An 18,870-nucleotide genomic window follows, 5' to 3' on the forward strand; every position below is an offset into this window, starting at 1 on the left:
TCAATCTTTGTTTGGATAAAGATACTTAACTCATAATGTACAGAGCAGGTATTCAATATTTTGTGCTAAGTTGTATATAAATGTGAACATATTTTTTAATAGTCTGGCTTCCCCAGCTCAATAATATAGTCATTATATAGCAAAAACAGGCCGTGCAATTGGTGGGATCTTAGGGCCTGATTCAGAGCCGAACGCTATGACCAGAGCGCTCGCTGTGAATCAGTGCCCTCCTCCATGACAATGGAGCGGCCTCCTGGCCGCTCGCATAGCTGTGGGTGACCACATATATAAACTACTATAGTGTCACATCCTGATGCTAATATGTGGTAAGACTAATACAAATCAAGCATGGAGAATAGAGCATTAATTTACGAGTAGTTAGTTCACAGGTCAACATAAAATATAGATAATTACACACGAGCCACATTACTGTATATTTTTTCCTTATAGTAGAAATACCATTAGGATAAGTATTATAAATGAATTTATCAACATGCATCCACCATGATACAACAAACACTGTATATCCAGTTCCACATTACAGTCCAGGTTTTCAGGATATCCATGCTTGAGCCAGGTGAGTAAATCAAATTGACTGAGGTGCTTATGAAGTCACTTGATGGATATCCTTAAAACCTGGACTGTAATGGCAGAGTTTGGGAACTGTTCTAAAGCAAACCTAGCAGTACTTGTATTAAAAGTGTGCAAATATTTCAATACACATGTGGTTCAACTCTGACCATTAGGTTAAAAAAATTCTAATGGAATTGTTACTCAAATCACATTGGCTTCTGCACACAGCCTTTTTGCACAGACCCCCGTGGCAGATTGCACATCCTTCAGAGACCCCTTAGACAGCCTATTCTAAAGTCCTTAACCCTGCTTGCAATGTCGACAGGGTCAACATTGTCAAAAGTCGACACATGGTGTTTTTCATGATGTTTAGGATGAGGGTTAGGCACTTGGCTTAGTGTTAGGCTGTGGATGGGGAGGGTTAGGGTTAGGCACTAGGGAGGGTAAGGCACTAGAGGGAGGGTTAGGGCCACAATTAGGGCTAAAATAACAAAAAATGTGAAGACCTTTTGACCCTTACGACTTTGGTCCATGTTAACCTTTTAACTGTCGACCATTTGACCCTGTCGACCTATTGCCAGTCTATCATCTGCTGTTGACCTGACTATCTAGATACTCTCCATCTTTTAAACGCCATTACAGGGGCGTGCATAATTTAGCCCCTGTGATAGCATACGCTGGCAGAAGTCTAGATGGTGACAGGAAGCTTCATAGTTTCTGCGGTAGGGTCAGGTCAACCACAACTGTGCGGATGGTTCCGATGTTCCTCAATGGTACCGATGTTTCCGCTGACTTGCGGATGCATGTCATGGGAAGTGGGTAGGCTTTATACAGTGGTGGGCGTCTTGGTATAGTGCTGTGGTTGCCGTGCGATTGCATTCATTAGCATATTTTTGCAACAAGCGGGGTGCATGCGAATGCAGCCTTGCAAACTAACCTGAATCAGACCCTCAGTGTAGATCCGATACTGCTCCTTAGTGGAGCACTTGATGAGGGGTGTGAGGCTCACTGATATGGGTGTGTGATGTTACAGGGAGTGTCGCTGTTCATGTCCTGCTTCTGTCTGTGCAGACTTATTTCTATAGAGGTAATATGCACAAACTTCCTTTTCTGCTATCAGTGGAAGAAATCAGTCTCCAAGCTTAATTTCTTCTTCTTTCATCAGCCTGACAATTTTAGCAGTTTGCACTGATAGTGGCTGGTAATAGCTACCTTTATAAATGTCTTAAAACATAAAATCTATACTATGGCAAATATATTTCAATCATACAAAGAGCATTGCTGCACAGTCCAGTGTTGGAAAAAAGGTCATAGTCACATTTATAAACCCAGTAATCAAATCTGGCAGTTTGTATTGTAATGTGATATACATGCAGTTATAATAGTTAATTGCATTACATTCCTGATGGAGTTCAGCTAGAATGTTTTCTATATACCTATAGGAGGCTTTGGCTTATAGGTGTTACAACATGATCGGTCTGCACAGGCACGGAAAGCACAGATTCTTAAAAATGCTCTATAATCCCTATGGGGTTAATTCTGAGTTGGAAGCAAAGCAAAAAAAGCAAGTAACTTTGTATCTGGAAGAATCCATGAGACCATGTTGCAATACAAGGATGCAAATACATTTATTATTTTTGCATGCCGGTATATACTGGCTGCTTTTGCATTCAGCCCACAAATGCTGGACATGTTTATTTTTACACAGCAATTTATATCCGAGTTTGGACACCTCCCTCTGAAATCTAAATCTCTGCACGTTACATCTGCCCACATGCACTGCAACATGGTTTTATAAAGGTGCAAAGTTACTTGTTTTATTGCTATACACTGTACTTCCAACTCAGAATCAGCCACTATGTGTGATTGTTACCTTTTAATCAGCACTGAATTTGGAGCACCGCAGTTCTGAACTACACAAATAACCACTAAAGCAATTTATTTATACTTTATTTGGTTGCATAGTTTCTCATTTAGGGGTAGATGTACGAAGCCTTGGAGAAGTGGATGGAGATAAAGTATCAACCAATCAGCTCCTAACTGTTAATTTATAGACTTTTTGAAAAATGACAGGAGCTGATTGGTTGGTACTTTATCTCCATCCACTTTCTCTCTCCAATGCTTAATACATAGACCCCTTAGAGTTCGCCATAATGGAAATAGAAACTGCAGCCTATACATCTGCACAGGTATAAAAGGGTATCTACTATTTTAGTGTTGTCTTTCCCTATTTCTACTTCAGGGTCCATAGGGTATCCACAGGATACCTTGGGTATAGGTGTGACGTCAGTCATCAGGCACCATAGAGTTAAGCTTTCAGCCTCCCAGGATGCACTAGGGTCCCCCTCCTATACCCAGCCCCTGAGCCAAGGCACCTCAGTTTCGTTTGGTGCCCGGCCGGAGTCGGGTGCACCTGTTGGAGTGGGGGCTAGAAGAGCCCCTGAAGCTTTTTCTTCATGCAGCTGTGGCTGCACATCTGGATGAACAGCATGGACAGTCAGTCCTGACGTCCATGCTGTCTTCCCTACACCCCCGCCGGTACTAGAAGGCCGGTAACGATCCGGGGATGCTGGTGAGCATCTGGGGTCACAGCTAGCGGTGACCCCAGATGTTCCGGACCATGGCCGGATTCAAGGGGGACAGCAGGTAAGCAGCAGGGTCCCGCGGTGGGTCCCCGCTGTTACATGGTCCAGAGACCCCAGGCAGGGGGCTCCCTGGGGACTGGCTGCAGCGTGGAGCCAGGTATTGAACCTGCGCTTCCACTACCCCCTGGGACAGTGGACCGCAGCAGAGCGGTAGCGCTGCGGCGTCCCGGGGGTTAAATGCATGCCAGGGGAGCGCGCCTTCCCTGTCTCACAGCCGGCGCCTCCCCCGCAGCACACAGCCCTCTCTGCACACTGCCGACTGGTCCTGGAGCAGCGCTCCTCCCCCAGGCCAGCCTCCTCTCTGCTCCTCGGCGGCCATCTTTCCAACGCATGGTGAACGCTGCTGGAAGCGCTGGACGGAAGCATCGTGGTCTGGGTCCCCCCGCATACCTCTCCTCCGATTTGGGTCAGGTCTGTGTATGCTGCGCTGTGTCCTACCAGGCCCTGTGTCTGCGTAGTTGAGTGATCAGCGCTGTTAGTGCAGGAATTGATTTTTCTTTGCATTGTATGTGACTGTGCTAGCGCTGCTGTCTGTAACTTTTCTTCTAACTGTCAGCTTTATTACTGTCCCTGTCCTTTCTGCTAAACCCTTGCGGTGCGGTGCTGCAGGGTGGTCTCTCGCCTATTTAATATATAATTGGTGAGAGGGGTCACATACTTAGTGCCATCATGTCTGAAAGTGATTTTCCTCTCCGCCTACAGTGTACTACGTGTAAAGTACCGTTAGCGGAGGGGGAGGGTAGCGCGGAGGGCCTCTGCCGGCAGTGTTTGTCTATGGCGCGGCCTATTACGGTTACAGCACCGGTACAGGAGCCGCCCTGGGCTTCTTTCGCTCAGGCGCTTACAACCTTAGTGGGCCAGTTAGCTCCGCAGCCCGCGTTTCCGCCGATGGGTTTGTCCCAGCAGTCAGTGATGTCGTCACCCATGCAGGGTTTCCCACGACAATTGGTGGTACCCCACAGTCTCCCTATTTCCCCGCTCCCGGTTTCTCAGGAGCCGGCGTGGGTTAACTCCCTGACGAGTTCTGTACAGCACTTGTCGGATGTGTTGCTAGGTGGAGTCTGTAAACGGCCGGTGGCATCTCTGTCGGCTCCTTATGAGGATGACGAGGGGACGTCTGATGATGGGGAGATTCTGGATCCTTACGATCAGGAACCTCTCCATACTAAGGACGCTGACGCTAAGTCCAAGGTATATATTCCTGGACTTATTCGGGCAGTCCGCACAGCCTTGGTGATTGAGGACGAAGTTCCCCCAGCGGCTAAATCCAAGTATGCCTTTTTTAAAGATGTGAAGGGCGATGCCACAGTCTTTCCTCTTTCGGGTCAGTTAGTGGACCATTTAGAGGAGGCGTGGAAACAGCCTGGCAAAAGATACCAGCCGCAGAGGCGCCTGGCAGTGGCTTATCCGTTCGCGTATAATTATTTTGCAAAGTGGGAATCCCCTCCACAGGTGGATTCTCAAGTGACCCGTCTTGTCCGTAGTGCCACATTGCCGATGCCATCCATGTCCTCCCTTAAGGATGCTACGGACCGCAAGGTGGAGATCTGCCTGAATTCCGCTTATTCCCTTGCGGGGGGGGCAGCACGGCCGGCTATGGCCATTTGCTGGGTTGCCAGAGCGATGGAGCGCTGGGCGGATTCATTAGAGGCGTCTTTTGATTCCGACTGTCCGGCCGAACAGGCGGAGTTGATTGGTAATCTCCGTGATTCGGCCACTTATATCAACGAGGCGGCCTTAGACATTAGTACTCTGGTGTCTCGAATTTCTTCAGCAGCGGTGGCTGCTCGTCGCACCTTGTGGATGCGATCCTGGAAGGCGGACGCAGATTCCAAGAAGGGTTTGGAGGCATTGCCATTTACCGGAGAAGTTCTCTTCGGTCCGGATCTGGACAAGATTGTGGCCACGCTGGCGGCAGCCAAATCGGCTTGTCTCCCGTCGGCCGCTGCTCCTTCTGGTTCTGGACCATCGTCCTTTCGGTCTTATAGGGCCCAGGGCAGGCCCAAACCACAGTCTTTTCCTCGACAGGCTGGCCCTAAGAAATCGGCCAAGCCCCGGAAGCAGGCATGGAGTACCAGACGTCCGGCCCCTAAGCCAGATGACAAGCCTGCGGCCTGACGGTCCGGGCCTCCCTTTGGGGGATCCCAAAGTGGGAGGCCGCCTGCTGCAGTTCGCCCAGTGTTGGTCGGTCACTACGACAGAAACTTAGGTTCTCGAGGTGGTCTCCCACGGGTACGCCCTCTCTTTCCGGCACAGACCCCCGGCTCGATTCTTCACCACGGGTTTACCATCAGACCAGAACAAGGCTACGGAGCTGCGGAAGGTATTGCACACTATGCTCCAGGCTGGAGTTATAGTGCCTGTTCCATTCTCCCAGAGGGGCCAGGGTTTCTATTCAAATCTTTTTTTTGTACTGAAACCCAATGGGTCGTATCGTCCGATTCTCAACCTCAAAGCTCTCAACAAGTCTTTGCGGGTACCGAAGTTTCGGATGGAGACCCTACGGTCCATCATTCTGGCGCTGGAACCTGGGGACTACATGGTGTCATTGGACATACAGGACGCTTACCTGCATGTCCCTATTCTTTTGCGCCATCAACAGTTCCTCAGGTTTGCAATCCGCAGCGACCATTTCCAGTTTCGGGCGTTACCTTTTGGCCTGGCGACAGCACCACGTGTGATCACCAAGGTGATGGCGGTCATGGTGGCTTCTCTGCGGCTGCAGGGAGTTTGCATGTTACCGTACTTGGACGACCTTTTATTGGTGGCGGGATCTCCAGAGCTCCTTCTACGCCACTTGGACCTGACCATTGCGCTACTGCTACGGCACGGCTGGCTAATCAACTGGCAGAAGTCCACTCTAATCCCGTCTCGGCGGATTCTGCACCTCGGAGCCTTATTGGACTCGGAACAGCAAAGGATCTTCGTGACGGGGGAAAAGATCTCTGCTTTACAGTCGAGGGTGCGCAGTTGTCTGCACAGCCGCCGGGTGGCTCTACACTCGGCGATGAGGTTACTGGGCTCCATGGTGTCGATGTTCGACATGGTGGAATATGCCCAGTTTCACTCCAGACCTCTACAGCACCTGATCCTGTCCAAGTGGAACGGGCTGCCTCAGTCTCTGAAGTCCCAGACGATTGTGCTCACCCCGGAGGTTCGCCTGTCCCTTGCCTGGTGGTTACAGACGTCCCATCTCAGCAAGTGACGTCCGTTCTGGGTTCCAAATTGGGTCCTGTTGACAACGGACGCCAGTCTTCGGGGCTGGGGAGCAGTTTTGGGTCCACACTTGTTCCAGGGCAGGTGGACGCCGACAGAAGCGGAGCTTCCAATCAATATCTTGGAACTCCGTGCAGTCTTCAATGCTCTCCAGCAGGCACATCGGGTTCTCCAGGGTCGTCCGGTACAGGTCCAGTCGGACAACGCTACCACCGTGGCCTACATAAACAGGCAAGGAGGAACCCGAAGTCGGGCGGCTCTCGTGGAGGTCTCTCGGATCCTGGTATGGGCGGAGCGCAATCTTCCGGCCATATCAGCGGTCTTCATTCCGGGAGTGCTAAATTGGGAAGCGGACTTTATAAGTCGCCAGGACGTTCATCCGGGGGAATGAGATTGACCTCATGGCGTCCCGGCACAACAACAAGTTGCCGGTGTTCGGGTCTCGCACAAGAGACGAAGGGGCGTCTCTGGTGGATGCTCTGTCCGTCCGGTGGACGTTCCGGTTCGCATACCTGTTTCCTCCGATTTCCTTCTTCCACGGGTGATCCGGAAATTCAAACAGGAAGGAGGGACGCTCCTGTTGATAGCTCCCGCGTGGCCCAAACGGCACTGGTTCTCAGACCTTCAAGGTCTGTCCGTGGACAGTCCTCTGCGGTTGCCGCTACGACCGGACCTTCTGTCACAGGGTCCCCTGTCTTCACCCGGACCTGACTCGGCTGTCTTTGACGGCGTGGCTGTTGAGACAGCCATGCTGAGGTCCAGGGGTTTTTCCAGCTCCGTGGTGCGTACCATGTTACGAGCTCGGAAGCCGTCTTCCGCGAGGATATACCATCGCGTGTGGCATACGTTCTTCCAGTGGTGTTGACCGAGAGGTTATGCACCGCGGGAATTTCGTCTGTCTCGGATACTCGCCTTCCTACAAGCGGGACTAGATCATGGGCTTCGCCTTGCTTCTTTGAAGGTGCAGGTTTCGGCCCTGTCTGTCTGGTTTCACCGTAGGATTGCTACAATCCCGGATGTGCGCACCTTTATGCAAGGTGTTCTCCGCATTCAGCCGCCCTTTGTTCCACCTGTGGCGCCTTGGGATTTGGCTGTCGTCCTGAGGGCTCTCCAGGGACTGCCGTTTGAACCACTGGGCTCAGTGGATCTTAAATGGCTAACAGCTAAGACTGTTTTCCTTCTGGCTATTGCTTCGGCCAGACGTGTTTCTGATTTAGGGGCTCTTTCTTGTAGACCCCCTTTCTTGGTTTTTCATGGGAACAGGGCAGTGCTCCGCACTCGGCCCGAGTTTCTTCCCAAAGTTGTTTCCCAGTTTCATGTTAACGAGGAAATCGTTGTTCCGGCCTTTAACTCACCTGGTCTTTCCGTGGGTGAGGCCTCTTTGGATGTTGTGCGGCCCTTAAGGACTTATGTTGACCGCACTTCTTCGTTTAGGAAGTCGGACGCCTTGTTTGTCCTCTATGGCTTCCGTAAAAAGGGTTGGCCTGCTTCAAAGCAAACTTTGGCAGCCTGGATCCGTATGGCTATTTCTGAAGCTTATCTTCATGAAGGCCTGCCGCTTCCTCCTTCTGTGAAGGCTCATTCCACTAGGTCTGTGGGTCCTTCGTGGGCAGCTCGACGTGGTGCCTCTGCAGTCCAAATCTGCAAGGCTGCTACGTGGTCCTCTGTCCATACCTTCGTGAGGTATTACAGGTTTGACACCTTCGCCTCTCAGGATGCTTCCTTCGGGCGGCGGATTCTCCTTTCTGCACAGGAGCGTCCCCACCCTTAAAAGGATACTGCTTTGGGACATCCCCAAGGTATCCTGTGGATACCCTATGGACCCTGAAGTAGAAAATATGAGATATGGTAAGAACTTACCCTTGTTATCTCTATTTCTACGAAGTCCATAGGGTTCCACAGGACTCCCGCCCTGTCGCACCTGTGCTGCAGATGGGCTTTGCTCTAGGCACCGGTTTTTCCGTCTCCCTCTGGTGAGAATGTGATTCTTGTGTGTGTGTCCAGATCTTTTTTCTCTCTTCCTTCTCCTCCTCCGGCCTATGGCTTGGTAACTAACTGAGGTGCCTTGGCTCGGGGGCGGGGTATAGGAGGGGGACCCTAGTGCATCCTGGGAGGCTGAAAGCTTAACTCTATGGTGCCCGATGACTGACGTCACACCTATACCCAAGGTATCCTGTGGAACCCTATGGACTTCGTAGAAATAGAGATAACAAGGGTAAGTTCTTACCATATCTCATATTTTTCATTATAAACTTTGCTCTACTAACCACACATAACTTCTACCTTTGGAATGACCTGATAAGGTCCAGTTCTTAACTAATTATAAAAATGAGCCTTTGTGTGTAACCCCTTTCCTCTTCCCCAGGGGGAGTTTTCTCATCTGGTCCTGCTGGCAATGTTTGATTGTGTTGACGATACGAAGCTTGTAAAGCAGATAATCATTTCTGTGAGTATCACTTTCATCATAAACAAGTACATTATAAGGTGATAGTAATAACAACTATGTCCAAACCGAACTCTCTCCATTGCTTGGTGTACTATTCATTCTTTAAACAGTCTTAAAACCGTTTTAAAACAGTTTCTGAAATGATAGGATCTCAGTAGCTCTAGACCTTTCATTTCTGCATCTTTTATTTTATTAACATGCCAAGTGCTTTCTAATTAGGAAATCCGTTGGATATCTCCTGGAATCTGACACTTGGAACAATTGTTTCCAGAGTTACTGTACCCATTAACAGTTTTAATGGAATTTGCATTGAAATATTTGGAATGCTATCAGTTACAATTTTGGGGTTTACTGCTTTTTAACGTTACAAAAATTATTTTTGTTTTTAATCTTTAAAAAATTTCAAGAATGTTTACTAGCAATAACTAACAGTTATACAACAAAAACAAACTGGTAAAACTCCATTGGGCACCTGGCCTAAGTCATGTTAACCACAGTATACTAGTTAACTGTGGTTTTTAGAAAATCATTGTGTGTTCCAAGTTCTGTATTCTTTATTAAAATATATATTTTTTTCTTGCATAAAATGGACAATAGCAATAAAACTGCAGTAAAGTAACTAATAATCACTGAAAAAGTTACAAGAACGCTAAAGATGGGACTCCACCATTCTATTTAAAGAAATTATACTTTATGGATTTTTCATTCTATAAACTAACAATACAGTAGTCTGTTGGCAACTTTTTGGGCTCCCCAAGCAAATTACTCTTTCTGATTCACCAGCTTTGTTATGGTAAGGGAGGGTATCTGCCCACATGCATATTTCTAGGTAGCTGTTGCCCGTGGCTTCGTCCATGATAAAATTGCTTCTGCCAACACATTTTTTATTATTTGAGGTGTTCGAGTTGTATTGCTTTGCATAGGGACCCTGTCGTGGGAGTGGTTCTGCAGTTTCTAATGAGATGATCCCTTATGCTGCTGCATGTCCTGAAGAAGTGTATGGGGTCTTTGCATGCCTTCTCATGCAATATTTCATCCCTTTGTAGAATAAATAACATTTTCTCTTTACAATACTCAATCAAATTTCATTTGACACAATCTTTTTTTTTTTTTTTTTTACATTTTACTAAACCTTCCCTTTCTTTTTGTACCATAAATTATCCATTTCCTAACCATGCTTGGTGCTTTCTGGAAGATACATTTTTTATTTATTTATTACCAGTTATTTATATAGCACACACATTGCTCTAGCTTACCACTATACCATCTGCAAACACCGTATATAGTATTTGTATTTGATTTTATTGCGTAAAGAAACTTCAATTTAAAATATATTACTGTTTCTGCTCTAATTTAAAGCCCATTGTTACAGAGCTATTTCTGTGCTTGAGTAAATATTGTCTTGTGCACGTTGGGGAGGTAAATGGTTATTTTCAGCTTGGCATGCTCTATCCTGTCCATGCAAAATGAAGGCTGTGACATTTATTGGAAGCCAGTCCTGGAGTGGGCAGTTTTTTGTCTGACAGCTCAAATTGGAGGCCGGCTTACTTAGCACAATGCACTGCATAAAATGTACTTTATAGCCTATGTACACGGAGAGACTGTTTTATGTTTATTACTACATAATCCATAAGACACTGATGTAAAGCTAAAAAAATAATAGAGGAGTCTGTAGAATTTATGGGTAGCATTTATTTTTCTAATGGTTACATGTGAAAATTAAAGCATGCAGAATTTCTTTAATCCAATATTTTTGTTGCACTGTTTTTCTTGCCTAAAGAGCCTGGTATAAATTAAACCATTTAGATGTGCACACCATGCTTTGCCTGCACTTTGTCACGTCGACGGCGTCTGACTAACTTGACAGCCCAATCTCCACAAAGCATTCATCCTGTGAGATTCTTTCCTTCATTGTGGTCACTAAACCTCTTTTTCTGCTTCTTTTATGCAACAAATCCTGGCAGTTGTGTTGCAGGCTATATAATCAAGCCCATTGCATCTCAATTGCTTAAGAGAGTCTGCTGTACCAGATAAATCTGTCAGGCTTTCATTAAACAACTCGCTGGGTGCCTGTTTGTGTCCATGTTTTCAGCGGACCTTTGTTTTTGTTTTTTTAAATCATCAGCTTTGTGCTAAAACCATATTGTATATAAGAACCAACTTTCTCCGCTCTCTTCTAGGGTTGGTTTGTTAGTGTTACAGTAGTTTTCTGTCATGTCTAAGGATGCTGAGCTTTTTCTGCTAGAATGGGCTTACCTGGTGTCTATCAGCTTGAACAATGAAAAGTTAGCTAACCTATACATAAACCTGACCTTTAATTCTTTAATTGTCCTAAATGAAATAAGTTCTTGTTTAACCTGCTGTAAATCCTCCTTATGATTAAAAATAATTACTGTTTCATTCTTATAAGCAATGGTCTTGAAAGAGCTATATTCTTGTTTAAAAATCTGTCCCTATTTATCCAGCCAGTAATCGATTTTTGGGGTAAATTTACGATGTGGCACTTTTTAAAGTCGCAACTTCAGTGGTGCCGGCAGCTGGATTTAAAGGGAAAATAATATTCACAAAACACGCCTGGTTATGTATTTAATATTATTGCACATTTAAGTCTAATGGCTGAACCCACGGCTTTCAAAAACACTGCATAGTAAATTTTCCCTCTGGACTTCTCATTTCATTACTTTCGGAGCATTTTTGTCACATTAGAGCCTGATTTTGAGTTGAATTTCTGGAAGGTGGCATACCGTAAATTGTACAGAAAAAGAACTGATGTATATGCGCCAATGCAGACTTGCGCATATCCGGCACTTACATCCCTTTACACCCAGAGATACACAACATGAGAAGGATTGGGTGTTCTGACGTAGGCCAAGTACAATAAGGGCATGTGCACACAAACGCAGCACATGTAGACCTGCAGAGAGACACATATGCCTGCTTGGAACCATACCTTTTGTACCTGTTTAGAAGGCAGGTGCAATATGTACTGATGATAATGACTTTTGCATAAATGACATGAATATACTGCTGCGGAGCTAGCTGCAACTCAATACATGTACAGCTTTGCACATGGGCAGAAATGCACCATTATTGTGTGCAATGTTTCATCTGCGCAGTTTATGCCCATTTTGTAAATAACTCCTTTGTACTTACATTGCCCTGCAGCAACTAAAGCTGGCCACACACATGGCAACCTGCACAATATCAGTCAATGTGTACAATTTGTGTACGATTTCCCTTGAAACTCTCCCCGGCAGCTCTCCACACGATCTGCACACAATTTGGTGTCCAATCTTCAAACGATCTCTCCTGCATCCAGACTTTCACAGTGCATCGTGTCCTACATTGTCAGATCTGCCCTACTGCACGGCAGATCTGAAGATGCGATGTGCGACCAGCGGGGACGCGCATCGCATCGTGATCGTCAGTGGGGACTAACGATTTACTCTCAATTTGGCCATATTTTACACGATATGTTGTTCCAATGTGTCGGACTCGGCCAGATCGGGTAAAATATCGCTGTGTGTGTGGCCAGCATAAGGCAAAACATTTTATCTGTCAAGTGAGAGACCATGAAAGTAAGTGTTTGATAGGTGCACAATTGTGACAAATTAATATAAAAGCACAATGTTAGTAAATGCGCCTTGTTGCCTTCGCTTTGAAATGAGATGCATTCATTGTACCTGAGAATATTGTAGGAACGGTAATCAAGAATACTCATAGCTCCATTATTTAGAGAGCTTTTTTGCCCAATGTTTTGTTCCAGTCGATACAGTGCATGAGCCCTGCCTGTGTTTCCCATTCTGGACCACCATGTCCTTCTAATATAGGGCTGCCTTGAGATGATTCTGGGCAGAGACATAATTGGTTTAGTGAGGATACAGCATATGGAAGTTCAAAAACTTCTCTACACTAAAGCATTAGTCAGAAGTACTTGGTCGGTCTGCAACAATGCTTAGGTAGGTGGTACATGTCAAAGTAACATCCACATGAATGTCAGGATCCAAGGTTTCCCAGCAGAACATTGCCCATAGTATCGCACTGCCCCAGCCAGCTTGCCTTCTTCCCATCCTGGTGCCATTTTCCACAGATAAACGAAGCACCCGGCCGTTCACATGATGTAAAAAAAAAAATAATAATAACACCTCCTTCCATTGCTCTATGGTCCAGTTCTGACACCCACTTGCCCATTGTAGAACGTTCTGCAGCTACGCAGAAAGCTGCAATGTGTTGTGTGTTCTGATACCTTTCCATTATAGCCAGCATTAACTTTTTCAGCAATTAGTGCGACAGTAGCTCTTCTGTGGGATAGGACCGGACATGCTTTGCTCCTCACGCTCATCAATGAGCCTTGGGGTCCATGATACCCTGTCAGCGGTTGTCCTTACTTGAACCACTTTTGGTAGATACTAAGCACTTACTTGAACCACTTTTGGTAGGTACATACCAGGAACACCCCACAAGACCTGCATTTTTGGAGGTTCTCTATTAGGGGCCAAATTGTGATGGCTAGATGACTGGGTCAAAGTCGTTCAGATCCTTATGCTTGCACATTTTTCTTACTTCTAACACATCAACTTCAAGAACTGACTGTGCTGCCTAACATATCCCACCCTTTGACAGGTGCCACTGTAACGAGATAATCAATGTTCACTTCACATCAGTGGTTTTATATTTATGGTTGAACGGTGTATAGTTATTTCTTCAAAATATATGGCAGCTATTACAATGGTTTATGCTCCATACTAGAAAGGTAGAGACAGGTAGTTTTTCAAATTTCCCTTACTGTATATATGACCGGTATATCTTGCTATTGGAGGTAGGTACTGTAGTTGTGGTTTTTTGTTTGTTTTTTTTCTGTGATGGAACTGGAGGAGCTTACCTTCTTTCTTATCCAGGGACGCACTATTCATGCTTCTGTAACCAGTAGACATGCTGGCTACCTGAGGCGATTCAAGGCTGCTATTACAATAGGTTTTTGGGTATTCAATGCTTTGTGCCAAAAAACAAATAAAAATAAATAAATATATATATATATATATATATATTACATGCAGTGATCGCGACAAGCAAAAAAATGTGTGGGTCCCTGGGACCCGTCGCTTCATAAAATTGGGGTCCTACTCCACTGTTCATGGGTCCCATCACATATAATGGTGGGGTGAAAGCAGAAAGTTGGGACAGTGCTGTGGGGCAGGTAGCAGTTGGGGTATAGCTGGAGGGAAAGGCATGGAGAAGTTGGGGGTAATTGCAACAGTGCAGGGGGGCAAGGATAGATAACAGCTGACAGTACTGAGGTGCAAGGGGGGCTAGGGGCAGACAGTACTGAGGGTAGAGAGGGGGCAAGTGAAGATAGCAGCTGAGGCAGTACTATGGGCGAGGAGGAGGTTAGGGGCAGGCAGTTCTGGGGGTAGGGAGGGGGCAAGTATAGACAGCAACTTGGGCAAGGAGGAAGTTAGGGCTGGGTAGGGAAGGTGAAAGTGTAGATGGCTGAAGCAGTACAGGCGACAAGAAGGTGGTTAGGGGCTGGCAGTGCTGAAGGCCAAGGAGGGTGAAAGGGTAGACAGCAGCAGGGGCAAGGAGGAGATTAGGGACAGGCATATTTACAGTGCATGACACACAGGAGTACCCCATAAATATAGTTGCCCACACACAGCAGTGCATTTAGAGAGTGTAACACACAGGAGCGCCCACAATTTCTAACAATATTATAATGGGAGGACATTGTAATGAAATAATATAAATTGTCCCTCACCTGCAGTGTACAGCTCCCTGGAGGACACACTCTACCTCCCCAGTCAGCAGTACTGCAACTCCCCAGCGATCACTCTCCTACTCCCCACTGGCTGTGCTGCAGATCCCATGCGGTCACTCCCCTTCACCTTGCCAGTAATGATGCAGCTCCCCTTCAGCCGAGTGGTCTCTCTCTTCCATGCTGGTAGATCTGCAGCTCCCTGGTGGTCACTACTCGTTCGTGCCGGTAATGCAGCTCCCCGCGGCACGGTCACTCCACTCCCTTCTCTCACCTCAGCGGCCGGCAGCGGGTTCTTATGCTCCGGCAGCGCCCAGCTCCCCACCCGCAACTTGCAACACTTTGCGCTCTCCTCTACCCCTGCACTGTGTTCTTCAGGCTGTCCTCTACTTCACAGCCACGCTCTGCTGCTGCAGGCACGAGGAGAAGGGCTGCACCCCGGCCGCCCGCTTGGTGGCCTCCCCAAGGGAGAAGAGCATCGTATTGGCTCCGGCTAAGCCACAGGACCTCGAACGGCTTCTTAAAGCTGGGGGAATAGCTGGGGAGTAGCGTGGACATGACAGCGGCTGCGGACTACTGCCGCCCTCGACAACTCCCCGGCCATGGAAAGTCCGGCTCCACCTCCCCACACACAGGCAGGCAGTGGTGTAACTAGTGGGGGTCGGGCAGGGCAAGTTAGCTGGGCGCTGTCAGACCCGGCGGTGTGAAGGAGTGTGTTACAGGTCAGAGCGGTCCGCGGCACTACACACTAAAACCAACACAGCGGTGCTGGGTAGTACATTCACTGACAGTGAGTATACTACCCGGCAACGGTGTGCTTGCTTTAGCAGCCAATAACAGTCAGACAGACTTTTATTGGCTGCTGCACCCAGTGCCGGCATCGGGCTGAAGCTCACTCACGAGCTCTGCCTTCCGGCTCCCGCATTGGGCGAAAGGAGAAACGTAATGACGTCTCTCCCATAGTGTGAAGTGGGATGGGAGGAATGGGCAGCGGCGGGCGCAGCAGCTGGGATTCGGGTAAGTAGTTTTGTGTTCTGCGTGCTTTATGTGTACTGGGGGCACTGCATAAAGGGCACTACTACAGGGGGCACTGCTACTTGGGGCATTAAGGTGCGTATGGAAAGTAATGTTCCCAGAATGATGAGAAACGGTGGTGTCATTTTTCAGTGGCCACGCCTACTTTTTGGTGCACACAGTGGGGGTGGGGCGCCATTTTACATTTTCCTCTGGGCGCCAAATACCCTAGTTACACCAATGCACACTGTACAGGCAAATACAGAGAAAAAAATGTAAGCTTGCCCAAAAATTACTATAGGATAGATGAAAAGAAAAAAGGCAATGCTTAGGATAATCTATGTAATCAACAGCTCTGGCTGAGGAAAACACTGTTGGTATTGGTGTGCAGAGACTTCATTTATTTTGAAAACATCAGCAATTATATGCTAGCACCTATTTGAAAGGATGATATCCGCTATAAAATACATGTCTACTTTTGGACATTCTCCTTAAACTGTTAACCGCTCCATTGTGTCATAAGTGGGAAACCCTGCATTCTCTTCTCCCTGTGCATTTGAAGAAACTGTGCCCCACCACATGCCCTAAGGTGCACAGTACAGCTCCTCCATTGTAATTACATTTGATCGATGCAAGCACAAATTGTTACAACACTGATGTTTTCAAATGTAGTTATAAGTTGAGCATCAAGGTCCCTCACTATCAAGGTAATTCAGCTGTGCACTCCATATTATGATGAAATGTCTGAAACTGGACATATAAGCTTGGTAAGGTGAGCATATCATAACTGTACCTAGATACAGTGACCATTTTTATGTTTACCTGTACAGTTCATTCATGCAACTATGTAATCAGCCAGTCATGTGGCAGCAACACAAGTGTGCAGACATGATCAAGAGGTTCAGTTGTTGTTCAGATCAAACACCAGAATGGGCAAGGAAACGTGATCAAAGTGACTTTTCCCATGGAATTCTTGCTAGTGGAAGACATGGTGGTTTGAGTATCTCGGAAATTGCTGATCTGCTGAGATTTTTGCCCACAGCAGTAGTTTACAGAGAAGGGTACACGAAACAAAAAAACATTCAGTGAACATTATTTCTATGGGCCAAAATGCTTTTGTAATTAGACTGGTCAATGGAGAAGGGTCAGACTTGTTCAAGCTGACAGTCAAATAACCACGAGTTACAACAGTAATATGCATAAGAGCATCAAAGAACATCGAACCTTGAAGTGGATGTGTTATAGCAGCAGGAGACAAATGAACACAAGCCTGTCAAAACTGGACAGTTGAAGATTGGAAAAATATCACCTTATATGATACATTTTGATTTCTGCCGCGGCATGCAGATATTTGGGTCAAAAGTTGGCATAAAATAACACAAATTATTATATCCATCTTGCCTTGTGCCAACAGTTCAGGGTAGTGGTATAATAATTAAGCTCCTTAATTCCAATTGAGCATTGTTTATATGCTTATGCCTACTGGAGTATAGCTGCTGACTGTACATCCTTTATAGTCAGTCTACCCATCTTCTAAAGCAGGGATGGGGAACCTCAGGCCCATGGCCGTATAAGGCCCACGGAATCATTTGGTCTGGCCCTCTGAGCTTTTTTCTGCTAGCCTTATCTGGCTAGGAGGGTGCCTAGAATGGCACCCTGCAGGCAGAATCTATGCAGTAGTGCCACCTTGAGCGTCCTAAGGATGCTTCAAACTGTTAAACCGCTGCCTTACAGCTCCCCGGAGCTTCCTTAGGATGCTCCGGGCATTGCTGTAACCACTGGCGATTGTGGCCGCGCCCATGTGACATCACACGGAGGGGACGCACCGGGCCCGCGAATAAAGTTATATATATCAAAATGGCCCTCGGCAGAAAAAAGGTTCCCCATCCCTGTTCTAAAGGATGCTACCGGCTTGATAATGTGCCATGTCATATAAAGCACGTCATCTCAAGCTGGTTCCACGGAAATGACTATTGGTGCATACACACGGTCAGATGAACGATTAAACTATTTTTCCAATGATTTGAACAATTTTAGACAGTATTAAAATTAATGAAATCGACCAAATCTGACTGCAAACACGTCAGATATCATTACCTGACAAACAGGAACGCGCATCGTTCATCGTTGCAGGGACACGTCAGTTTTTCTTTCAGATATGAACGATTTTTAAACTCGTTATCGTTCAAATCTGACACAATATCTGACCGTGTATATGCACCATATGAATTCAGTGTACTCCAATGGCCTCCACAGTCACCAGACTTCAATCCAATAGAGCACCTTTTGAGATTTGTGGAATGGGACATTGGCAGCATGAATGTGCAACCAACAAATTTGCCGCAACTTTAAGGAAAGAGGTGGTCACTGAGTGTAAATGTCAATGCATGTATGGAATTCATATGACCAATTCTTTCAGCATGACACATTGACAATATTTTGATTTGCCATTTCCAAGGAAAGTCCTCAGGAGCCTGATGGGTTGTTTTTTTGTATCACTAACCACGAAAATCTTTTGACTACTTCACCATTTTCCTGTTGCTAGACCACGTCCACACAGGATTAAGAATGAGAGGAATATTTTTGCAAGCAATAAGGAAATGATTATAAAGATATAAAAATAGTCCAAGGGAGCAACGCTTTACACAAGCTAGAGAGAGCCCCGCATCCGTAATGTTTTTTACCTCTTAATATTTACAGCAGACAAATGCAAGGTAAATTGTAGAAAGGCTGTCATAAAGATTTATAAATACACTAGAATGTGATTGGAAATAAAAGAAAAACGGATGCTTCATATTTTTTTTAAACAAATTCAGTCAAATTCAGTCAATTAAATTGGTTTTATTAAGGGAACAAAGATTGAGGAACAACTGACTTGGTAAATCAATTTTAAGTAGTCACATTTAATGTATCAAAGCACCAAATAATACCCCAGATAAAGTGTTTACTGTTCCCAATGTGCTGTTTACTTTTTAATTTTTGCTGCTGTGTGTTTATTACAATGAAGCATCTGCTCGGTTTCTCCACAGGAGAGACATTGATCCATGAAAAATTCAGTAGCCCCATCACCAGCCAGATTTATATTTAATAGCAGTGAAGTAATAAATTGAAATTATTGATTCTCATTGCAAGCAGTAACTAAGCAGACAATCGTCCTGTTTAACGCTGCAGAGTCCTGGATCTGATCTACTGCTCTTACAAGTTCAGTTTGGCCAGCATATGGA

The 18,870-nt window shown here is 46.2% G+C and overlaps 1 protein-coding gene across 1 annotated transcript in view; it reads left to right on the forward strand.

Moving 5' to 3' along the window:
* PUM3 (pumilio RNA binding family member 3) overlaps positions 1-18,870 on the forward strand; it is a 70,958-nt gene that overhangs the window by 38,521 nt on the left and 13,567 nt on the right. The window contains exon 13 of the mRNA XM_088476588.1: positions 8,800-8,880. Coding sequence (XP_088332714.1) covers positions 8,800-8,880 — 81 coding nt within the window. The remainder of the gene's footprint in view (positions 1-8,799; positions 8,881-18,870) is intronic.

The sequence above is a fragment of the Taudactylus pleione genome, unplaced genomic scaffold (assembly GCF_031769625.1).
Source record: "Taudactylus pleione unplaced genomic scaffold, aTauple2 ptg000190l, whole genome shotgun sequence".
In the NCBI taxonomy this organism is placed as follows: Eukaryota; Metazoa; Chordata; class Amphibia; order Anura; family Myobatrachidae; genus Taudactylus; species Taudactylus pleione.